Source organism: Pogonomyrmex barbatus, unplaced genomic scaffold (assembly GCF_055798465.1).
Source record: "Pogonomyrmex barbatus isolate J1 unplaced genomic scaffold, ASM5579846v1 scaffold11, whole genome shotgun sequence".
Lineage (NCBI taxonomy): Eukaryota > Metazoa > Arthropoda > Insecta > Hymenoptera > Formicidae > Pogonomyrmex > Pogonomyrmex barbatus.
Genome location: NW_028297107.1, coordinates 5,572,490 through 5,598,645, shown reverse-complemented (window position 1 = coordinate 5,598,645; position 26,156 = coordinate 5,572,490). Strand labels below are relative to the sequence as shown.

Here is a 26,156-nt window from a genome sequence, read left to right as displayed (position 1 = left end):
AACAGCGAGTTACGACGCGAATTAAACCCCGAAGCACCCTCTCGATCAATAAGGATGCGCCGAAAGTACCGGGATTACGCGACCTTCTCCCCCCTACCCTCTAGCCAGTAAATTAATCCATCGTTAACAAACCGTGGCTTCCTTTATAGTCCTCCCCGTCCCGCGCCTTAAGCGGGGTGCGACCAAATACCGGCTGCCATCCGAGACGACGCCAGCCCCAAAGCAAATTACTTACTGCCGCATCAGGCGACGTCGCGGCTCGTCTAGCGACGTTGATTGTCGAAATCGTAATTCGAGAATCTCAGGACACTGTCGTATCGCGTGTCGCAGCCGGATTAATGTTCTCAACGAAAAGGGCAACGCACGCATTCGCGGGCCGAATTACCGGACGACACAACGTGACGACGCGCATTAACCAAAGAAAATATTGATTTTTACGAGATTTTAAAGGGATCGATCATTTGCGAGGATATTCTATCCTCCTTACGCGCCGGTATATCGACTAATATGTGAAAATCTTTTAATGATAAGAAAGGCTACTTTTATAATTTTTAGTATACACTGAGAAAAAAATGCTGAAACAGTATATCACACTCTTGTTTTAATAATCAAGATCTTCGTTTCATTAATAATGTCATTGAATTAACAAAATTATTTCCAATTAGGCTATGCTGTTAATTCAACAGCATTTTTTTTTTCAGTGTAAGAAAGCATACACATTGAGCGCTTTTAATTTTTGATATTATTAAAATTCTATTGTTAGAAAATACAAATAGTTTTATGTTTCATGTTGAATGACTATTGATCAGCTTGGTAGCGTTGCATTCTAAAAATGAGGTTGTCCAAATCAAATATTGGGAATAATTTACAGACATTCACGTAGACATTCACGTAGGAAATAGATACACCTTTATAAGCTTTTGTCTTTAGCCAAAAAAAAAAAATCTCATGTCAAATGGAATTAATCTTTTGCATGTAAAAAAAGTTTATTTTATATAATATTATATAGATTGAAGCATTTTCAAAATTAATGTAAATCGTTCAATGCATTTTTCATAAGATGTGTTTCATAAAAATTTTTCTATCTCAAAAACTGTGGTCCATTTTAAATTAATGTGATATTTATTTAAAATAAAATTCTATATAATTTTTAAACAAATTGAAGCATTTTGATTTTCCGATCGTACCTTCTTAATGTGACTGTTCTAAATCGAGTTTACATGGATAAAATTAGAAAGCACATGTTAACGACACATTGTCATCATTTCGTCATTTTTATTATTTTTATTATAGCTTTGTACTTTATATTTAGAACATTCGTAGCACTTTTATTCGTCTACCTGCGGCCCAGCGTGATTCAAGTTCAACGTGTACTAGATACTCCATTTAACCATCACATCAATTTTTTAATACGTTAGGTAAATGGGAAGGAAACGTTATGTTCCCTTCGCTTTATCGCGAACGGCTCCGGGTAACAAAGCTGACTGCCGCGGGTTTTTCATCTGGAAGCACCTGCGGCTGAATACGGCTGAATAACAAAAAGCGACGAGCGACGGCTCTTAGCTCGAAGTAAATTCGTATATATCCCGTCGGATATCCCGTTGATGCGGGCTGAAACAAGTGGCTTATATCCCTCGTGTCTTACCACCTACGCCACCGCTGCTTATCCTCAATCCTTCCCCCCCCCCTCCTCCCCCTCCCGCCGCCGCGCCGATATCAGGAATCGACGATGGCGAAATAATCTAAAATCGTTTCCGTGAGACAACGCCGGGAGCGGAATCGATCCTCGCCAGCGAGATTCAATCGCGAAAGCCCTTTTTCGTGTTGGCTGCCACTGGCGGCGGCTGGATGGAGCCGAGGACTTAAGATTGCAGGTGTGCCGACGTGCATTCTCCAGCTGCACGCGTGCATCAAACTCGCGGTATGCGCTCGAGAGACCCGCCTGAGGAAGCGCGAGAATTCGAGGTGCTATTCGAGGAGTCACGCGATTCAGTAAGCAGAGCTTGACGTTAATGTATAGGTATTTATACCGGGAGGAACAGATATTCTATTTCGGCCGTGTGACGTGTAATTTTAACCGCGGAGCAGGAAGGAGAGAAAGGAAAAATTCTGGAACGGGGTATCCTTGAATAGTCAATTTTCTCATGCAAATTTTAAACGTGGAGTCGTCAAGACGACTGTCGATTTCTCAAACAAGAATAGCGATATGGATAAACGATATTCTACAATCGTACGTCAATATGTGACTCTTGGTCACAAGATGACAATTCTGTAAGATCCGAATTCCGAGCCGAAAGAAAGTATTAGAACATGTTTCGTATTCGAAACTATTCTCTTTATATATATATATATATATTGTGGCACGAAAGACGCAATAAGTCATGCGGTAGGCGCAATTTCCAAGCGAACAAGATGAGATCGAGATATTCGCAATGCAATCCCGAAGAAAGGAGGCTCCTGCGTTCCGGTAGCTCCCTCATCGCTGACAGTTATAGGACGTCTCGTTTGTAACTGTCGACACGACAGAATCGGGCTTAAAGCTGAGATGCATCCTCCGAAAACCGACGGGGGAAATATTGAATTCGATGTATCCGGAGCGAGAAGGGTGGATTCGGCAGATGGGTTGAGACGAAAGTATAAATAAAACGTGCGGCGCGCAAATCGAAGTACGCGAAAGCTCGCTTTCGCTAAATCGGCAGACTCGCCTGATACTTCTTTTTTTTTTTTTTTTTTGTCGGACATGTTATATTCTATTCGTGCTTACGTCCGAGAGAAAGTTTTTAAAAAATCTCAAACGACGAGATTGAAGTGAACGACATGTCGAAGTCGATTTTACGAGAGATCGTAAATTTATACGAGAGACGCTTCCGCGAGAGAAACTCGCAAATACGCTTATAACGCGAATCACCGAATTGTTCCTTAATCCCAGAAAGATCGCGCCTATTCACCTTTTTACTTGCCAGATCAATAAACCATTCGTGACGCAAACTTCTCGAGATATAAAAAAATTCGCAGCGTTATGCAAAATATCCCCGAGACAGATTATTCTAATCGATCTCCCGCGCAAGCTTGGCCGCGTTATATAAATACATTTACGTTCCTCTTATTGGAAAATATGTCGGCTACACAGTGAATGATCAAAGGTCGGTAGCCCGTGTAGATGGAGAACGTTGTAGAGCATGAAATAGCCGATAACACGTCGAGATGATTCGCGTTATATACGTTAATGCGTCTACTTTATCGCTTCTCTTCAAAACTTTCGTCATTAATCATCTATCATTGCCCGCGCGAATTGAGTTGAGGAAAACGAAACAGAGAGTCGTCTCGAATATTTATCTTCGGCTTCGTGTAATAATGTTAAAAATCGCAATCTCACCGTAGAACGATAGAAGCCATCGATGGAAGGTGATTGTGCGTAATAGCGCGATAATAGCGTAGCGAGCAAAATCTGCGTGAAACGTGAAAAGTATCGCGTACAAATCTCAGCGTCAAACGTCGAAATTAAAATTCTATTTTACCCTTTATTCCATTACGATGCAAATTCATTGTGCCGATAATGATAACAGTTGAACACAAGGTGGACATTAACTTGGCTGACGGTGAATACTCCATATATCACTCACAGTTAAAACACAGTTTAAACGCGAAGCCCACCAAACAAATATACGTTCCAATAATATTAGCAACAAATACAATACATCCCAGCGGAAGAGGGGCGAGAGAGGGCGTCGCCGAGTGAATTATGTTACGGCCAAACAACAGGGGCGCCGTGAAAAATGTCCGGGCGATAATCCGCTTTGTCCATTATTAATGCCGGACAATCAATTCTGCGTCTCTTTTTTTCGTCCGCGGGCACAACTGCACTTGTGCGGATCATCAAATGCAGATCTAAGATCCCTTTACAACGCGACAATTTCCCACACAGTTTACTCTAATTACGATATGAATGGACGAGTCTCTTTACAAACGCGAAACTTTTCCACCCGATGGCGGTGGCGGGGTGGTACCGACGTGGGGGTCGATGAAAGTTTCATCCCGAAAATTAACCGGTCGCTCGCGATTATGCGAAGGGAATCCACTTCTCGATTAGAGTTACGCGAGGAATTATCGTGCCGGCAATGTCACAGCGTGAAATAAACTGCCGCGGGGCGGAGCGTAAAGTTCCTGAAAAGAGCGGAGAGGAAAAACGAAATCGGCGGAGATTCTCCCTCGCGCGCTGGCGCCTACCTTTTTTTTGCGCCCCCATCGATCGGTATCACAAAGGAAGCGAGGGCAGCCAATGAATCGTGAAGAGCCCCGGGATAAAAATTACGCGGCAATAAAGCGTGATATTAACACAAGTTGCATGCGCCCCTCGCGATGAGATCTCACGTTCGAGTCACGTAGCCGCGGGAAAGAAGACCTCCCTCCCGTATGAAAGGAGATAATCTTTCGACCTCGCGCAATAATCTTTCGCACGGGAATAAGAAAGTCACTCCGAGGAAACGTACGTGCTAAGTGCCAGATACTTCGGGCGAGCTTGAAAATACACGTAGATGTCAAATGGACGCGGACAATAAAAAACGAACGCATTGAAAAAGATACATCAAATACCTATACGGCTCGTACGTTCGTGGATACGAAATTTAGACTAAAAATGAAATTGATGCGTCCTTTAAATCCAATTTTTAAGAGAAAGCGGACGAGCCAGAGAGAGGATTAAAATGCGTGACTAACGTGGCGATATTATTAGCAAATTCATTAGAAGCTTCTATGAATCCGCCAATAATATTACCGCATTAGTCACGCACTTTAAATCTCAGTCACGTCAACTAGGTCAGCTATGTCTGCTACATCAACACGATATCGCCAACAGACAGGTGATCGCACATCTAAATGAAGCGCTCGGATCTCAATCTTCAGCACGTGCGCTCAGCTCACGAGGTATACGTAACTTTTCGTAATGGATTTAATTTTCTCGTCTTCTAATAAAAACACCCTTCGAGATGGAAAGCCTATTCCGTTTCGAAAGAGAGATTCCCGCCGACAGATTCTCCACCTCGAGAGCCGGCGGAACCGCAATCGGTCGTGCGGGCACTTCATCGTTCCGCCGCGAAATTGGAAAAAATATCGTAGGCGTCGTACGTGTCGCGACGAAATTAAGAAATGAGATTATCGGAATGGGGGTGAAAACGCGCGCAAACGGGAGAGCGAACGAGCCGTAGCCGTAGCCGTAGGGAGAGATGCGGCGAGGACACGCGACAAAAGGGTGCATTACGGGGACGGTGAGAATTGGAAAACGGAAGCGGTGCGGGAAAGGGTGCGGGACGGTCCGAGAGTGCCAATGTGCCCGGAGTGCTGCCGGGAGGAAGGTAAGAGAAGAAAGTCGGAAGAAACTGCGGAAAGGAAACTGCGGTGGATCGGTTCGTTAAACTAACCCCCGGAGAAAGGAAACTCGGCGTGCGCGCCCCCGATACCTTCCCTCGCACATTTTTCCTTCACGATAGCCCCAACAGCAAGCCAGTGGCAAAGGCAACAGCACAGTGCTTGAGATCCGCGCGTATCGCACGCGTGTGTACACACGTACGTGTACGTGTCGTGTGCACACGAGGCGAGACGCCGCATACGACCGTTCGCATACGAGCATCCCGGTCTTTTCTTTGATCGCGAATAGCCCCGTTTTCTCTATTTTTAAAGATACGCTCGTCTCCCTTGTATTTGCTATTTATCGACTACCTTCGCCTCGTGCCTGCATGCCCGCTTTTCCTACCTGCCTGCCTGCCTGCCTGCCCGGCCGGCCTGCCTGCCCGTGTTTGCACTTGGAAGAAGTGGAGCAGCCTGTGTCCACGAACACTTTAATCTTTTCTTCTTTATCCGTCCGCAGTCTACCTGCCGTACGCTACGTACGCTACGTACGATATGGCAAACTGAGTTTTCTCACGAAACGCTACCGGCATCTCGAGATATTTACGGTTAACTGGAATACACATAGGTTTCCAGTTCGATCCCGATCGTGGTTGTAACTTTACATTGCGCCAGAGAAAAACGCGTATCTGTCGTGTATTTATGTTTTTCGCGTTTTTTTTTATTTTTTTATTTTTTTTTTTTTGTCATTTTATCGCTCGCCATAAATATGATCGTTTCGATCTTCCGGAGATCCACGATTTACCTAACGCTCTTTTTATACTAATTGTTTTTTACGCAATTCCGATCTGCATTTTGATTAAATAACACGTAATCACAATATTGAGCGGAAATATAAAAAAACAACGCGTGAATGACACTCGACATACGCAACGTTAGTAATTTTTGGCTTTCCAGATATATTTATTATCGAGAGTGGCAGAGAGCGAGGGAGAGAGAGTGTGAGAGAGAGAGAGAGAGAGAGAGAGAGAGAGAGAGAGAGAGAGAGAGAGAGAGAGAGAGTACACATGTAGATATTCGACGCTATATACATTCCTCCATTTTCGACCGTTATTACGGCGTCATGTTATGGCCGTGGCCATCAATAATTAATAACGAGTACGGCCCGGTTGGACGCGTTCGCGCCGATGCCTCTTAACAACGCAAATACGTTATGACATTCGCTAGTGTTGCAGGTTCGGCCGGCTTTACCGTAAGAATTATCGATCACGCCCGCCGTAAAACACGAGTATGCAGAAATCACGGATAGATACGGCGAAATATATAGGGCAAGTGACTATGTCAGAACTGATGAATCTTACAGGGATAGCAAACCTTTTTGTAGATCTACCTCTAACAAGAAATAAGTAAAATTGATTTTACCCAGATCTGTCTACACGTATGCATATATATATATATATAATATATACGCGCGCCCAAAGCATACGTGTATAAAATTTACACACGTCGTGCTATACCTTGTTGAATCAGGCTGGAAGATATCTAGCAATTAATAGAGTCGATATATACATACAGGTTTATCGAGTTTTTTTCTTTTCCCTCTTTTTTTTTTTTTTTTTTTATTTATACAGCCTTTCCCAAACACGTCGAAAATATAATCGTGTGTGATTCACGCGCTTTGAACAACGCCGATAGAGTTTTCGCCGCGATATTTCTGCGTGTGCAAATGACACTCGACAAAGGCCACCCTACAATACGTAAACGTCGCAGTCGATAATTGTTACATTTCGAACATGTTTTTGTTATTACGACACGCGCAGCTTGCCCACTCGCAATTTTCAACTGACGTAATTGAGTTAGCACAGAATTGCCAATTGCCGGATCAATAAATGAAAGCGTTTTGGCAAAGAAATAAGCAAGAAGGTGCTCGAAAGCAAGAATTTTGCTTTCGAATTATGAAACGACGGGTATAAATGGAAAAATATCCGCCGCATAATCCCTGTCTTTGATTTATGTTTCTGCTCGGAGGATACTCAGCTTCGTCTTTACTACGTGAATTTCCGTTCTTTGATCTTTGACGACTTACGACTTACGATGTTTGTAAAAACGTTTGGAAAAATCGATCGATCTTCACCGATACTAAACATCACTGGATCGCGGACTGCTCCGTCCGATCCAGGAGTTAAAAGCTCTTTGGCCAGCAATTCCGACAGCATTCTTAATCTTTATAACGCGCGCCAAGAGAGGACGGATTTAATCTCTCGTCGCGAGCGGCAGGGCGGATTAATAAAGCGGGCTGAAAGCGTCCATCTGCGGCACCGCAACGCGAAAACATGAAAGAGATTGCGATTGGCGTCCTTCTGAGATTCGAAACTGAGAAAACGCCCCGGCGTGAAAGTGTCGGCGCCGTCCCGTATCTAGAAACGACGCTGAACGTACTTGCGGAGAATCGCGGTACGTGTCCCAACTTCCCCCGGCCTTCAACCCTCTCCCCTTTCTTGGTCCCGACTCGTCGTCCGACCCCCTAACTAAGTTCCCTAAACTTGGTGGCATAGCCTCGCCTATTATAACGGCCAAGTTCCAGTCTGTCCGGACCCATCCGTCCACGCACACCAGCGTGATACCCTTTAATATATTCCCGTGTAACGTGTCGTCGGCTACGTTCGTGTACACGGCCGGCTTGTGTCCGTACGCGTGTTCCCGGCCCTACGTCCTTTAAACGCGAGGTCTGTTCCTGTCATAAGACGAGGTGGCGTTATCGATCGACCGAAAAGCGATACGAGGATACGAACAAACGGCCGACTTATAGATAGAAGCTCTCCTTTGAAGATTTTGATGAATTCGAGATCTCCGCAGAGAAATGTTTCAATAATTATTGTTATTATTCATTTTAACAGAGCATTCCTAACAGTCAAAAATTAAATTATCTCTTTCTTGATACTACTTTAATTCTTCTAGATAATTTTTAATTTTTAATTATAAAGAAAGATTTAACTGTGCATTTTTATAGAGAGCGAACTCGTCGGGCTGACAATAGCAAAATTCGAATTGGTGAGAAATACTGGTATTAATTATCTGCTTTTCACTCGCGAGGAGTACCGCGAGGAGAACATTGTCGCGATGATGTACGTTCCAACGTGAAGCGGAAACGAGCGTTACGGCAATCGGGCACGCGGAAGTAAACGAACGCGCGAGGTAAAATCCAATCGAATCCCTTACCGCCGGAAATACCGGATAAGCGACTTGGATCGTCGTCAATCTCTTGTGATCATCGAAACGGAATCTCCAGACTTTCCTGCCTGATTGACGGGGACAGAATATCTTTGCGCCTGAATCGCAGCGCGCCTTAATCGAATTCCCGACGATGCTCCGGTGAACTTGTTTAGCATCGGGAACTCTCCCGACGTTAAACAGACAATTGGCCGGAGAGTAAATGCCGAAGATGTGAATAATAACATACCTGCGACGAAAATATATAACGAGGTAAGAAGTTTTCGATCAGTTTCGTCGTTATTGAAAAATTCCTTCGCCCCCTTCGCCGTTGCATTATAACCGAAATATTATTTGCCTTTTTGCTTTTAGAACGAAAATGCATTTCCGCTCTCGATAGGGAATTAATTTTCGCGTGACTTGGCTCGATATTGCGATGATGACGCGAGATTCGTGGACACAGGTTTGCGCAACCGTGGAACGGTCAAAGGCGGAAATTTAGACGGGGCTTAACGAGATCCTCGGAGCTTTTCGCACGAGAGCTCTACGCTATTAACGATATTGCTGCTCCCATTGCCTCGCATTCAAAATAAGCAAAATCAATATCGGGCCAAGTTAAAGAAATCTTACATATTCGCGAAATTTGATTATACCTTCACGTATTCGTAGCTTTACACTGGTGGCGCCAAGTATAAGTGGTGCTTGTGAAAAATTCAAGCCGTGCGCTATGCTATGCAATGACTTTGAGATAGTTTGAACCAGTTTGCTGTGACGTACAGTGTCGACAGTATGGTTAAACGAACGAACGAACGTCATTGAGCTACTTAGGGAAAAATCTATGATTAAGCGCATCGACGAATATAAAAAAAGCATTAGGGAGTCTAGTAAATAATGCGGCAATATAAATTACCGAGAAATTATTAATTTAAATCTACTTGTAGGCTCAACCCACCATGAAAAATATATCGACGTATGTCTACCTTTTTAATTAACGTCCGTAGCGTTTGTAGAAATATGATCGGAAAATGTGCCGGTAAAAATTTTAAAACAGGATTTCTTTCGAAACCCCGTGTGTGATTACAGAACCGAGAAAAAGATTTCAAAAGCTCGCAGATATATGTCTATTGTGAATTTGTGCTTGGCATTTAACATTTTCCTTCTCCTTTTTACCGCGCCAAGGAGTCGCGAATGTGTCTGTGCGTCCGAGGCAGGTTGGAACACGATATATAATAAGGTCAGAGGTTTCCACTACGTTACTTATGTCGTCCGAACACGAGCGTAACTGCCTAAAGGTTTCATAAAAATAATTGGACGCTCGACGAAAACGAGAGAAGACGTACAAAGAAATGGCGCAACGAATTTAACCGATGTAAGTTCCTGATATGTTTCCGCAATATTCTGTATCAACAAAGTGATATCCTCTCATACCGCGGACCGACAAAGAACCACGGATATTTCTCGGTAGCTTCTTATTCCGCACGTAATCATTCACTATGGATTTGCGGAAATGTCTACCGTACGAATCGCGCGGTATCATAAATTCTACCGCGTTTCCGCGTGGCATATTCAATTTTATAATTTCGATGCGCTATGTTATTTTATGATCTCGTAGTTATACAATGAATTAATTTCCTCGGGCAAAATAGAAATTAACTTTGACCATTATGCAATGTTAAACTTAAAAAATAAAATTGTTGAAAATCGCTGAAAACAACTGTTAATATTAATTAAAAATATACAAAATTGTTTATAATCGCAAATTTTTATGGCTTGGCTTTAAAAGTAATAAATTCATAATTACGCGACCAATTTTGTAGCGTCGATAAATGTGATAATTGTAAACGATTTTTTTTTTTTTTTTTTTTTGTAATAAGAAAGTGAACGAAAATTGGATCTGATTCTCGCTAGTCAGAGTTAACAATTCTGTTCGGGGAGGGAGGGGGAAGGCAGAAAAAGCGAATAGGGATCATCGATGCCGGAAAGCGATCGCGCGCTTGTTTTTCATTGATCCTCGTAAAAATATATTTTGCCTCTCTGATTCTCGTCGCGACATTCTCTATCATGAGAGTCAGACAAAAATAAAATTGAAGTCTGCCAATGCACCGGTATAAAAGTTTGGCTCTGTCTGATATTTTCTGAACAGAACGAATGTGCGGCACACAGAAATGGGGTAAAAGTAACTTTAGTTTGCGCAAACTTTATAGAAACACGCAGGGAATATGAGCGGCTCGTAAAAATGTAGAAATATAAAGATACGTTTTTTGCCTCCTTTAAATATTATTTCAAATACAATTATTAAATGCATTAAATTTCCAATCAATGGCACGTTAACGAACGTTAACAGATACGCACGGATAAATCGAGAACGGTTTTTGCGAGATCGCTCATTTTGCACCATCGAATCATATCCCGAGTTAAATATTAACTTGATCAATACAAAATATCGGGACAATTTGTTGCGTTAAATATTTTATATTTCGACATCCGTGTCGCGTATTCACGTGGGCGAAATTCGTGGTGCGGATCGAGCTCGTCACAGAGAGAGATATCCGACCAAGTGAAAAGGCCCAATAACGGTGGAGAAGTACACAAGGGATACAGTACTAATAATGACGCGCGGTCGTTGATTCTCGTCGTTGTAAACGCAACAACCGGTGCATTAACGAAACGCAAGAAGGCGCACGCAACACCGACATACCCGATTTCTCGTCGACGATAGTACCGCTCCCAGCAACGTACGAGGCAGCCTTCATTAGTCCGAGGAACAACAGCACAACACTCCACATGTTCTCTCGTTATTCCGCGCAAATCCTCGTGACGGAAAAAATTACACGCGACGTAACGACGTCGTCGGCGGAGGATGATACGCACTGCTCTCTCTCCTCCTGTGATCCAGCACAATCGATCTGCCGGTCAACTACGTCGTCTACGAGCCAACTGTGTGTTCGCCACGTCGTGCCATCACGTTACGTCATCGTTATTCAAAAAAGTCACCGGATCACTCGCGGGTACTCACGCATCATCGGTTCAACCCATCGGCTCCATCCCTTCCTCTGGTCCGAGTTGAAGTCATAAGAGGCGACTGACACCCCCGACACTCGCGACTAATCCCGTACGCGCGTTCCTTTCCCGGAATTCACGAAAAACGCGCAGCGACGAAGCGTAGACAGATCGGCCGAAAGATGTTTTCTTTCGACTTCCACTTAAGGTAACCATTCGCCGGGTGCATCCCCCGTCACGTCCATTGAATCCCTCTGGTTCCAGCGCGCGCTCGCCGATCTACCGGCAATAAAGCGCTTTCGGCACCCGCTACTGTGCGCCCTGTTTTTCGTCTCTAATTAAACACTAATTAAAACACTCGCGATACCGTGCATTCTCTGACCGCGCACCGCTTTTTTCCTCCCTTCTCTTCTCTCCCCCCCCTCTCTCTCTCTCTCTCTCTCTCTCTCTCTAGGTCTTTTCTTCTTCTCTCGCTTCGTTTCACCTCGCCACGTTTCACCACCGTTCGTCCGTTATTAAAGCGCGGTACGAGCGCGGTAATCTGCGAGACGGTGGAAAATCTCCCGCACTTCCGGTCTATCCAGGCGCCACCACCGTCGATAACCCACAACCATGTTCACCATGATATCAGGAATCCCCAATGATTATGGCAAAATTCGCAGAACAGTTCACCACGTCGTTGCCGAAGAGCAAGGAGATTGGAAAGCTGGAGAACGTGGAATTTTTTTTTTTTTAACGATGGATTAATTGATATAAGCGTAGTTATGATCGAACATCGGTGGTGCCAAATTGTTCACTGTACAGATATTATCGTATTTAGAACAAATCGTATTACATCGTCTTTTTCACTATTATCTACTATTTTCACGTATCATTTGTAAAGCACGATGTTCTGTCTCTTTATAATAATGATCGACGCTAGACGCCTATCCATTCGAGCTAATTACAAAATCGACACCAATCTTACGTTCGATCACTCCGTGTCCAGCCACAATTAGAAGCACATCGAGTGATCTCCGCGCCGGATAAACGCTTATCGTTTCAGTGATTTGGGAGGATGATTTATCGAAACGTTGATGATGACTGACTGAGATTAAAGACATTCGAGGTTCAATTCTGGACAATTCTGGTTCATCGGACACAAGTTTGTCGATACGACGAGCTATCGCAATATGTATAAAAACCAAAGGACTGCGGAGATGTTCAATCACATCGGAGCACCACAGATTTGGGGGTTTTCCTGGAAGCGATCCAAGTAACGACCTAGGGGACGCAAAGGCCTGCAATCACGTTGGGGCAGCAATAATTGCGAACCACCTGGAATCGATTCGACGGAGAAAATTGAAGGAACCGTCAAATCCGATCACACAATCATCGTAGACTCTTTTTTATCGATTAAAAATCGTCTACGTCGAGAAACACCGAGTCGAAGAATCCGGCGACAATTTTGATTCATCCCTTTGTAAGTGAGATAAGTCGTTTCGTCGCTCGCACATACGTCAGGAGATTACGAGCACATTAGGGAAATCGAGCGCTCGTCAATGGAAATGTGATCCTGCGAACGCCGTCTGTTGCTGTAAGATCCGTTTCACACAGGAAGAAAAAAAAAAAAAAGAAATTATTGCCCTTTCCACCTTATTTCCTATTTACGTCCATTCCACGGAGTCTGACATGTGCGAGTCGCGCGTCAAATTCGACGAGGTCCCACGCGTGTCGTCCGCGACATCCCCGAGAAAATTCTACGGCACGTCGCGCACGTGTGATTTCCAAGAGCTGTCCACCCCGGTTATCCGTCTCCTGGGATTATCGTCCGGTTGTCTGCGAGCGGCACGGAGAGACGCGCGACAGCCACCCCTCGCGACGCAACATGACACGCCACTGGGAACACGTGGTTCTCGACCGACGGCGGACGGCACACTGATGGAAAAGACGAGCAAACGGCGCCGCGACGGACGCGCAGCCTGCAAAGCCTCCCGAGGAGGTGGAGGTGGAGGTGGAGGTGGAGGTGGCGGTGGAGGTGGCGGTGGAGGTGGAAGTGGCGGTGGCGGAGGAACGGCGGAGGGCGCGGCGAAAAGGGTTCTCGGACTTCATCACCACCGCCACCGCCGGGAAGGATACTAGGACAGAAAGGGATGTCTGTTTCTATACCTAAGAGTGCGCGTACTCGAATAATGTGCACGTCACCGAAGTGCACGGAGGGTGAAAAGGATGACCGGCTGGACGATATATACACACACACACGCGTGTTCAACATCCCGTCATGCTGACCGTTCTTCACCCCGTGAAATACGAACGATATGCGAGGGCGAAGTGACCCGATAACGTCGGCAAACGTTTATCAGGAAATCCGTCCGGAAACCCCCGCCGAGGGATATTTTATTTCGACGAGAAATGAGATAATGAAGAAATGAATTATTTGATGCACTCGCGGCCACGCAGTCTGAGACGCGCTCTCGTACGTGGAGAGGTAAATTTAATAGACAAATAATTACTATTAATGTGAATTTGTGCTCACTGATAATTGGGTATGCTTACGTAATACAACGAACACTATACCCCTCTGGGAATGCCGCGATAGAGATACCCGTTTTGGTATCTAAGGGAATATGTACTATTGAACATCGATGAACGCGAAAGGGTCGCGAATGTAATGATTTACCGACTACGCGTATGCAAAAGTACTCGGTTAAAGATAAAAATAAATAGAGAAAGCATGAAAAGAGACTCCCGATTATTTATTGTGCGAACCGGTGCGACGCAAAAATAAATGGCTTAAATTATAGTTGTAAAATAACGGCCAACGTAAATTAGGCGGGTCGCTGAAACTGTTACGATACCCATGTAATTAGCCGCGCCGTAATATTTGCATATTACTCGAAACTTCTGCATCCGCGGAATGCGAGGTACATACATACGTTACTACTGTGCGATACAAAAGGTCAAAAGCAAGCGCCGATACACAAGCGATATTTCATGAAATACCAAACTATATAAATGCATAGCAACAAATCACATAATTCTGATATTGAGTTTCGACTAATTATGCTATGAGCAATGCGCAGATTGGTGAAAAGATTGCCCGAAAATGAAAGGATAGATACAACACAAGGTAGAGAGAGAAAGAGAATTATATAGAGCGTATCTTTAAAATTTTATAATAAAAGAACTTCAAAATTTACATAATTTTTTAGCTTTGTAATTGTGCAATCTGCATTTATATTTTCACAAATTATAACAAAACTATCGATCTTCCACTTTTTCCGTTAATTCAAGATACCCGATTCTTCTCGAACATTCTTATTTATCCAAGATATTGTTCAGTTATTTCAATCCACATCACTGCTTTTGAATAAAAATGGATAAATCGAGTAACATTTAATGCGATATCTCTTTCACATTCAAGATTTGGATTCAGTTTGCGATATTTTCTTGTCGCAAATATTTGCATTAAATTTACCGAGAGAATCAATAACACAATATGTCAAACTGCATATTGCGTATTACCCCGCTGCAAACGGTATACCCGTGCCATAATGTTGTAATAATAGTTGATTGATAAAAGAAACAACAGAATTAAAATATCTCGCGAGATATTCTCGTTTCGTGATTCGCAACGACGATTCGTAATATTATTTTCCCGATCCGGAGGAATCACGTTTACGGACGAATGAAGCTTCGAGCACGCGCGGGGCGTGCGTTCGAATGATTTAAATTGATTCGGCACGGCGGTAGCTAATTTTCGCGCTGAACGTTAAATCTGGGAGGGGCTCAGGTCATTCCGCTGGGCTTGAAAGCTCTTGATAGTCGGGTTAAGGTACTTGCGCGTACTCCGTGCACGAGTGCTTGCTTTCGGTTCAGTGTCGAAGACGGTTTATAGTGGTTTAAGAGGACTAAAAGTCGGCGGCGCGGCCGGCGCCGGGGAGAGGGGGAGGGGGGATGATTGGGTGGACGTTGGATGGGACGGCGGAGGAACAGATCGAGATAGGATGAGAGACCTCGGAGCGAAAGAGGCGGATGAGAAAGCAGATGCTCCCCAACCGGTGTCACGGATCATGGTCATCTTGAAAGCTCCTGAAAGGCAGAAATATCCCGCGCGTCCTCTGAAAGCTATCTCTCCGAGAAGGGAATGACTCACTCCTCTCGTTGGGGGTCGCGTGGACTCGCTCTCTCTCGTACGGATGTACCTATGTGTATGCGTATGTGTATGTGTCGCGAATAGTGTGTAAATATGTAGAGGGGTCTCTCCCGAGGACGAAAAATGGCGGGTACTTTGCGGACGACGGTTTCATCCGGGGCTCGTTAACTCGTTTACTCGTGTCAACCTTCGTTTTCACCATTTTCCCTTACATCCCTTCATCGATATCTTTCTTTTTTTTTTTTTACAACTTGCCAATCTAACCAAGTTACCATGTTATAAAAGCGATGAAGTTCAGAAGATATTTACACTAGAATAACGACGATGATCAAATTCAATTTTTTTCTTTATAACCTATCTTTAATATTTCTATATAAATATACGGCTTTAAATAGACTCGATGAAGTTTGTTGTTTTCTGGAATAATCGTCTCTTTCTTTTCATAAATAGGTTAGTCTTAATGTCTTCTGTCGTAAATTATGCAAAAAAAAAAAAAAAATGTGCTGAGAACTGTCTACGCACATTAAAAGGTTCATATTATCGTCTTAAATTTTACATCAAGAGTAAAAAAAAATGCTTGTTAACAATCCCGGTTGCTTACTACTCGCGCATAATATATATTTCCTTTATTTTTGCGTAAATCACATTTAATTACCGCGGGGCATGAGATTTCGTGATATCGGGAGAGGCACGAACATTCCTGCGACGGTTATCGTTTCGTGTTCGCGTCGATCATCTCGTCGTGGAACACGGTAGACCACTCGATACGAGCCGACACGGGAGAACAATATTTCGCGGAAAATAATATAATGTGCCATTGTTACGATGTTACATCGTTAAAGATCGCGCGAGCTTGTTAAAGTCGCAGCGATCGGAAGGACCCGAACGCGGCACGCACGTCAAACGACTTCGTTCACGCGAAAATGAACGTGGATTTTCATCAACTTTTCCACAAATTTTTCTCGATCGATTTGCTTTCGTAATACGGGCTCAACTTTTGGAATATTTTCCTATCTTAAAAAGTTCGATCCTCCGCGACACTTGAAATTTTTATTCGATCTTTATTTTGAGGCTAAAATCTCATTCCTATTGTCTTTTTGTAAAAAAGTCGCTGCAAGGAAAATGGTTTTCAAAGGTTGATTCTCTATTGCATAACTCCACAAGCTCTTAAAGCTTACTGACATTTAATTTTAACGGAGAATTAAATATCATAACGCGGTATAAAGCATTGAAAAGTTTGTCGGATGAGTGTGGCTTTAGTGCTATGAATAGAATACTGCAATACGTGAATAATGCAAATGTAATGTTATGAAACAAAAATTGATCTGGTACACTAAACTACTAACTACGGTAATTATAGCAACAATAAATGTAAAGAGAACAATGTTTGGCATATATTTAATAATTCATTATTTAGTAAAATCCTTTACAATTATATAAAGCAGTTCCAATAAAATAGGATCGGTCATTAGTGAATCTGGTTCATTAACGAATCTGTCTCTGATTCAATTAAGGAATTATTGAATATTGAATGTTAAAGTGTTGAATATTGAATGTGAAAGTATTTTGCCGAGGGAAATCACAAATATACACAAAATAGGCACGTTATATATTATACAACATTTGACAATTGCCGCACGAGGGGTTACCGTATACAAATTAACTTTTGGCTATAGAATTAATTTATGCAACGTAAATTAGATATTGACAAACGCGCTGCCATAATACTAATATACGTTAATTAATTTAAATCAAGTAGTTCATTTACTATTTTACATAAACGCCGAATAATTGATCGTAAATCGCATTCGCGTCTTTTGATTTCGGACATGTATGCAATGCAAAATGTATATTATTTGTAATTAATTACACCATGTAGCAAGTACATTGATTAATATTTAAAACAAATGGTATGTAAACAGGAAATAATTCAACTAATTTATATCAGTCTGTGTTTACTTTCATACTTTAATAATTGGTTTGGAATACGGAAATATCCGACTCGGCGTAACTTGATTACACGCAACATTTCTCATGCAAATATTAATTATTGACTTTTGCTTTGGTATAAAAAAAGAGCATTATCTCTCTCTTTCTCTCTCTCTCTCTCTTTCTCTGTAAAAATATGAAAGAAGTGAAAAATTGTCCGAATTGAGTTGATGACAGCGAGAGAGACATGAATGCCGCGATCACTGTGTATTTCGCAAATTTCATGAAATAACAAATGAATATAAAAGATTAATCCTCTCTCTCTCTCTCTCTCTCTCTCTCTCTCTCTCTCTCTCTCTCTCTCTCTCTCTCTCCCTCTCTATTTGATTATGGAGTTTATCAAAGCGCAGTTGCGGTAATCAATCAATTGATAATTACGATAGATAACATAAATAAATTTACTTTACGCAGCCGCTGTCCTCGCGTTCGTTGCTTCTTTCACGACCCAGCGAAAAATTCCAATTTCAGAGATTTCGTTGCTCTTTTTCCTGCACATTTCTCAGTTTTCTCCGCAATCCCTAAAAATCCCAAAAGAAAATATTAATCTCGCGTAACAAGAAAAATGAGATTAGCAAGTGAACAAAATAGTACGGAAAATACGACTGTGTAATTTAGCATCGATTGCGAATGAAATGTTGTACCTTTTAGGCGTAATTAAACATGGCGACGGTGAATCGACATGACGTATCACGTATGAACCACTGCGTTGTGCTCAATAGACAATGCCGCCAGATTATCTGTCTTACGCGCGCGATTAACGAGCAAATAAAAAAAAACACAGTGAATTTCACCGCGAAAACTAGAAACGCACGACGCGCGTGTTAAACCGCGAATCGTAAACGAAACAACGGGACTACGGGTTATCGCCTGTACCCAGCTTTGAACGGTCGCCGGACATTTTGATGACGATATCTGACTCCAATTATATATTATCTGTTATGCGAAATCGATTGACAACGCGGGTTACAATGGTGATTAACCGTGACCGCGCGTAATAACCGATGCACATCGACGCCAATAAATGTCCAACATTCGACGATCACTATCTATCGATAGGATCGTTCATCCGTACGCGAACACCACTTTCCGACGAACGCTTGAACTGTATACGAATACGCGAGACGGCAACTGAGGACAATTGAACGCTCTGAAACTGGCGCGGAACAGCGCGAGACGAAGATGGCGGCGTACAAGAGTGGCGCCAAGGAAGATAGATGGCGCATGAGGTTAGAAGAGCAAAAAAATTAAATACTGGAATAACTCAATTCAAGGAATAACTAATTCGCATGGTCAATCGACTTATTTATTAATTATTCTATTTCCTATTCAATGTAAATTAATATTACTTTAATCTCAGTTGAATTTATTTTCTATTTCTTTTTAATTCTGAAAAATAAAAAGAATATAAATTAATCTTTTATTGAATATTTATTAAAGTTAATCTATGTTAATAGAAATAAATTACTGAATATGAATTTAATATAATGTTCATACGTTACCTTTTCATGAGCAAAGTAATGCAATAAACATTTGAAAGTCAAATACAGAGAAATAAAAATAAAACTAAGAAAAATAAGGAATATATATATTTGGCATAAAGTAGGATAACAAACTATTGCTACATATCTATCTTTAATAAAAAAAAAAAAAACTAAATTTCATCAACCACACGATTTAATCAAGCAATTAAGAAAATTAAGCAATTAAATCTATACTTAACTGTGATAAGTTGATAAAAAATTACTTGGCTAAGTTATCTCATGTATAATTAATTACGTTGCGTCGGTGCGCTCAGAAATAATCATGCTACGTTGAAATATCGCTAATCAAGTATATATTAATGAAATGATAATTATTTATTAATTTGTAATGTTTAATTTAGCGTCATTTAATTGTCACCAATCAGTTTAATATTTTATTCGAAATATACGAAGTATAGTTCTATTCATTTATGCACAAAATATAATTGATGCGTTGACGAAACAAATCCATCGTCACCTTATCGAGATAAACATAACATTATGAAACACGGAGTCATTTTGCCGAGTTAAATATTCTTTCGAAATATATAACTATACATCATTTGTCAATTTACATCATAAAAATACATCATAAGTCAATTTTTCGCCATCGGCAATGTTTTTCAGCTGTATCATAAACTATAAATAAAGATATTATGAAACAGCGATTTAAAAAACTGACCTTCTGATTACATAAATTTTAACTGTTAATGACTTTCTGATAATGAGAATTTCTAGGAATCCTAAGTTATTTACAAATCTGGATAAATGCAAATGTCTTGTAAAAGTTTTGATGTAAAAAGTTTTAAACTTTAAACGGCACTTTCGCGATAAAAAAGATTTTTTTTTAGAAGATAATAGAGATTAATAATTGCAAATGAAAGAAATTTTAATCTGATTACTAAAAAAGCAATTACATTGTCGTTATTTATTGTTTTGTTCAGAAAACTTCTATTTTCACGCTAATAATTTTATTAATTTATTTCTGAAATAATTAATTTATCCTAAAAAGCCAAAGGAAAAATGTGGCAGAGAAAATGGCCGAGTGCCAATTGGTCTGTATCGCGCTGTATCAAATAATCGGTTTTTCGAGTATCTATTATATTTACATTACGTTTGCCCTTTAAAAAACGAAATCAAACGCAAAATAAATTTGACTAATTGTTAATACATTATTATTGTTATTATATTTAGCATTAATTATATATACAAATAAACGTGTCAACGTGCGACTTCCGCTTTTTGCCATTGTTATTTCTTAATATCTCGACCCATTGTTTAAAACGATCGCATAGTGCTAGTCATTAACAATGTGTCATTCAGAACGCGGTTAAGCGGATTAATCTCGCGGATCTTGCGAACAGTCCAATATCGTAATTAAAGAGTCACCGCCTACGTGCGTATCTGTAATTACCCAACATCCCCGCCGATTGAAATGCAACGATAGCATTGACGCGGGCTACCGACGCGCACGTTATAAATTTGCCGTTGAAATTATGCCGGTGAAAAGCGCTATGACACGTGCGATAAACCAGAAGAGAAACATCACGTGGCTGACGTGGATAGGTGGATTTATTGTGCGGGTAATTGCTTGTTAATATATTTTCATTTTCTCGTTATATCCTTCCTCCCCTCCCCCTTCGCCACCGCTGAGAAGAAAGATCACCCCACGGAATCTTTCGCTCTTGTACAAATTTTTAAAACACTTCTGTTTAAGAATGAAATGTATGTTGTAATCGTGAGATTGTTGTCCTTAAAAACTTATCAAAAATTGATTTTTTTCGCAATGTTTCATAAACACTGTTTACACTTTTCGAAATAATAAATCTCATTCGACAAAGGGGGAGGTGCGACGAATTTTTCTACGTTATTTCAGTGGGATTTTTCACAAAGGCTGTATGTACACATATTCCAGGGAATCAATCTCAGTCGAGTTATATGCTTCATTTGCAAGTTGCCTTTTTTTTGTCATTTTTCGACATTTTTTAATATTCATGTGTGTAAATTTCTCCTATGCGACTCCTGCCTATGGGGCCTATGATTATACGCCCCCGTGAATACTTTCCGCTCGACCGTTGGTAACATCGCAATAATGGGCATGCGTCAATTCGGTTTAACTGTGCGAAATACGAATTGAATGTACGTCATGTATTATACATCATTATACAAATTCAACGCACATATGATAAACATTATATTAATTATAATACCATGCAATGTTACTTAATAACAGCGAGAAGTGCGGTAGCGATTTTATGACTCGTTTCGCAATATTATGTGTTTTGAAATGTCTAGATACATTATTTTGTTTTTGTTATTCTTCTTCTAATATTTTTTACTTAGACTTTAGACTTTCAGATGAGTCTTTAGAATTTTAAAATAACACACCTTGAGCACGTCAGATGTGTCACGTCTTATTCATCGATATTTATCGATTTACTTGTCAGTGGAAGCTATTTATATGACTAACTCTCATTAAATACTTATACTAAGTAATTATTGGTAAAAAACATTCAATTTTATTAATAAATATTTAGCAACTCATACTATATTAATAATTTATTTAAAAATTGATTTATCTAATAATAGATCTACAAAAAATTTTATGTTGATTTCTAACAGAATAATTTTGCTTTTGAAAATATCCTATCGAGATTTAGAGATTTTTTTCGAGATTTACAAGAAAATAAATAAATTAAGTAAAACAAAATTTTAATTAAAAGTGAAGTTATTTTATTAAAAATATATTATATACATATTGCAATATAGCTTCGTATTGGAAGGATTAAAATTGCATACAATATTTCATAATATTGATCAATTAAATTATATAAGCTCGGAGCTACGTGGGCTATATTCGCTGTAATTTTTAATTATAATATGTCCAACTCAGCAATGCGTTTTATTTCGTAATCCTTGATGGTATCTCAAAGCATATCACCTGGTTATTTTCTTCTCGTAATGCGTAACGTACGACCACTGCAACCTATAAACAGAGAGTTTATGATAAACGGTTTATGATTTGTTGCAACAAGTAAAAATCATCTAGTTACGAAACAGTCATGCATAATTAAACGAAGGATGTTGAAGATATTCTGTTCAATCAATTTAATCATTTTTAATTTTTCTGCGAAAAATTACGCGCGTCTTCTCTTAAATTTTTAGAAAGCTTGTCAAGTTACCCTAGGATATATCGTCAGTATCGGGAAACTGTTCCTATATATATATTGCACTCCTTTCTTCAAGGGACATCCACCTTTGCTACCATCAGGATTGTAAATGTTATCGCAGGCATTTGTCCCATCGACTCCCACAAAGGGCAAGGGCACGTTAAAAAGGACCCCTTTCACATCATTAGTCAAGCTCTGAATAGTTCTGCTGGGCAAAAGTTTGACTTCTATGGTGGCAGTCGTTCCTTGTTTCAAAGGACACTCAGGTTCGTCGCAACCGGATACGCTAATCTGCGAGGAATCCTCGAACGGTTCTCCTAAAATCATTAAATTATTGCTAAATGAATAAGATATTATATTATAAAATATTCTATGCTATACTTTAACATAGTGATAATGAAATTTATTTGGTTATATAAATATATACATTAATTAAATTACATAATTATTTATAAACCAAAACGTAATTTGAAATCAAAATAATTCCGCACTCTCAGAGAAATATGTATAAAATTGAGTAAGATGAAAAGTAGAGGATAAGCAAGTTTTAAAACTTGAAGGTTGATCGCCTTGAAACAGCTGATCTTCGCCAAGATTCTCGTTACGGAGAAGGAACACAATGTAAAGAAAAAGCAATGACTTATACATAAAAACGAACGTATCATACAATATTCGTGGTAGTAAATTTAATTAACAATTATATAGTTTTTAAGAACTTTAAAACTTTAAAAAAAAAATTCATCGGATGTTAAATAATTTTATGATGATGAATCACTAGATTAATATAATCTTATAGAAATTAGAAAATTACGTCGACTATGTAGATATTAATAAGTAGTTTTCCTCGAATCTCTCCGACTTACAAATCGTGAAAAAGAAGATGTAAGTTAATCCATGAGTTGGAATAATAATACATACGTTCGTTTTTATGTATACGATTATGAACGCGGTTGAAGGTCAGCGCTAAAATACTCAGAGAGTCGGTTAGCAAGAAATAATACTAGGCAATAACACAAATACAAGCTTGATAAACATTCGCACGCAAAGGTTGACTGTGACGTTTTAATTTTTGTCATACATTCCTTATAATTATTTCTTTGTGGTGTACTTCTGATGTAACTTTTTGTCGCATGTACATGTTTACTGCTTAGTTCATTATTGCGATTCAATAATTCAGATAAAAGCACATAATAACTTGAATAGAAACCACGTTACAGCTAAAAATATTGTTTGATAAAATAGATATTTTACTAAAAAGGCATGTACATACAATGAAACGTTATCAAAAATTCCAGGATAATCAAAATTGCAGTAATACTGCATTTATTGCTAGTGGCACAATATCTTTGTACTGCCTGGGAAACTGCAATTGTTTGCAAATAGATTCATCATTAATCGCAATCTATAAAGTTCTATATATATTCTTTCTTCTTGTTGGTTTCGACGGTTAAGCATTAACAAGGATACTACATTCAAGAATTTGAACGGATGAAAATATTTATGTATCACAGCCGACGCGTAAAGTTCCTAATTTGACATTGAAATTCTAATGGTGAAACATGTCGGTCGTAAATTAACGCTCACGTTAGTATTCCGCTCATCACTTTCACCGCGTGTCAATTATGTTTCTCGTAAGTAATTACATAGGTATTAATAACAATGCCGCAGCTCGTTGCCTCGTTCACATTGTGCCTCCAATAATTAGCAGTTATTAAGCACATCGTGCAGTGATAAAATTACGAGAACGCCAATTATAATATCTGTCACGAGTGCACCAATCTTCGATGTTCATAATCACTCGATACTTATTCGTATAATGATGTTACCTTCGATAATCTTTAAAGAACAAATTCTATTTGATCAATTTGTTATATAATGCATTCGTATTGTGTATGTGTGTTGTGAAAATTTAGCAAAAAATAAATGTAATAAATAAATGTACTTGAAATGTCATAAAACAAATATATTTGAATATACTCGAATAATATAAAGCAATGTGTCGTATAAAAGATTTTAAATTTTGCAAATTGCGACAATCTCTAAAATATTTTCAAAATGTTTGGCCACATTTCCCAGTAGATTCTATGAAAAAAGTATTATACAAATTTAAATTTTTTAATTTTTTTTATATTACATGCTAAGTAAAAGTTTTTAACATTTAAGTATTATACAATAAAGTATTATTTATATTACTTATTATTGCTTAGATATGGATTGCTAATAAAATATAAATACTGATGCTTATAAATATCGAATAACAGTAAATAACTTATCATCAACTTGAAATGTAGCATGTGTGTAGTCCTCTAAATGTACTTTATCTATATATATATATATTTTAAATTGCTAGATCTTTATTAAACCTTTGTTTTGTCTACTTTTATCATTACATTTGTTGATAATGATAAGCGACAGCCATTATCTAATAGTCCTAGACAAAGCATATTGAACGTCTGATAAAGTTCATAGTTCCATTTGAAAGACTATCTGTGTTTCTTACCGATTGTGAGAAAAAAAGTTGTTAACGGAAATTTGTTTAGTTCTTATTAACAATCTTTAACAATCTTTTTTCTCAGTGTAAATAGTTGAACAAAAATTTACACATTTATATATGTCTTTATAACATTTTTCAAAAATATCGTTAGTAAAATGCATCGATGCAAACTTTGATAAAATATTTTAGAAACGCTGTGTATTATAAAATTTTAAAATGTAGTGCAACGCTAAGAAAGTTTCATGAAGATACTCAACGGTATAGACAGATCTTCTCGCGTAAAAAGGAAGCAGTTTTAATTTTAAAATAAGCATCTTAAAGTCTATGACTTTTCCACTCACATCAAGAAACGATTATGACTTTTAATAAATTTTAAAGTAAATCTTATAATTATCTCCGCAAAGTTTTTAATATGAGACACTTTATCTAAAAAAAAAAATTTCTCTTTTGCGCGCTTTTGAAATAACAATTTCGCTGTTGATTATTCAATCAATCTACCAAGTTTTTATGCACCATTTCGTCGTACGTATATGTATCGGTATTATACGAATGAATAAATTAAAAAGATTAAAAAAATTGAAGAAAGAGAGAAAATAAAAATGGAAATTAACTCAAGAGAAAGATGAAGGTAAAAATGACAAAGATCTGCGCTTCGAGCATAATTGATTGAAAACTACAACCGTACTTCAGATACATATATTAATGTTTTCGTAATATTTTTATATTTTTGCTCGATATTTTACGTACCAGTCTCACACTGATTAACTAACGTGGCACTGGCGAACACGAGAAGTGCCGCGAAAACGAGAAGCGTTTCCCTCAGCATCTCGGTGAAAGTGTTTCCGTTTGTTCAAGAAACCTCGTCCAGTGCTGTAGCTATGAGTCCAACCAGACTCAACTCCGGCTCTCGACTGACGACTGTACTCTCGAATGCGGTCACAGGTGCCTACCAGAGCGCCGTCCGTCAAACTCCTGCTTTTAAGTATACTTTTAGCAAGGAAGGGGGTAAGAAAACAGAATACCAAAGTCCGCACGAAAGAATTCGCACATCGATTGAGAAAACACGCACGCGTTCTCAGGATCTCTCTGCAGAAAATTTATATCTTATCTTTGCTGCCTGATAAAAGAATTCATTAGAAAAATGAATGTAAATGTATTAGATTTAAATATTCTGATAATGCAAAAATTTTCCACGATGAAGAGGTGCGTAGCAGCTTATTATTAGGAACGTGTTAAAACTAGTAATAAACATAAACATCAATAAACATAAACATCATAACAACAACATAAAATTT

The 26,156-nt window shown here is 39.5% G+C and overlaps 2 protein-coding genes across 4 annotated transcripts in view; both read right to left on the bottom strand.

Moving 5' to 3' along the window:
• The window catches only part of LOC105432042 (kin of IRRE-like protein 1), a 363,147-nt gene extending 344,674 nt beyond the window's left edge, over positions 1 to 18,473 (bottom strand). Inside the window, exons 1-2 of one of the 3 annotated variants that reach the window (XM_089070858.1) lie at positions 18,319 to 18,473; positions 18,080 to 18,195 (exon numbers count right to left, since the gene is read on the bottom strand). Coding sequence is in view for 2 of the 3 variants with exons in the window: in XM_089070855.1 (XP_088926981.1) it covers positions 3,519 to 3,612 (94 nt within the window). In the remaining variant the exon portion in view is untranslated. The other 2 variants (XM_089070856.1, XM_089070855.1) reach the window with 2 other exon arrangements.
• A 3,434-nt stretch (positions 18,474 to 21,907) lies between these two features.
• On the bottom strand, positions 21,908 to 25,821 carry Npc2b (Niemann-Pick type C-2b). The gene is made up of 3 exons (XM_011638005.2): positions 25,609 to 25,821; positions 22,380 to 22,684; positions 21,908 to 22,183 (listed from the first exon to the last, which is right to left on the bottom strand). The coding sequence occupies exons 1-3, from the start codon at positions 25,685 to 25,687 to the stop codon at positions 22,100 to 22,102; spliced, it is 468 nt and encodes a 155-aa protein (XP_011636307.1). The 5' UTR covers positions 25,688 to 25,821; the 3' UTR covers positions 21,908 to 22,099.
• Between the last annotated feature and the right edge of the window lie 335 nt (positions 25,822 to 26,156).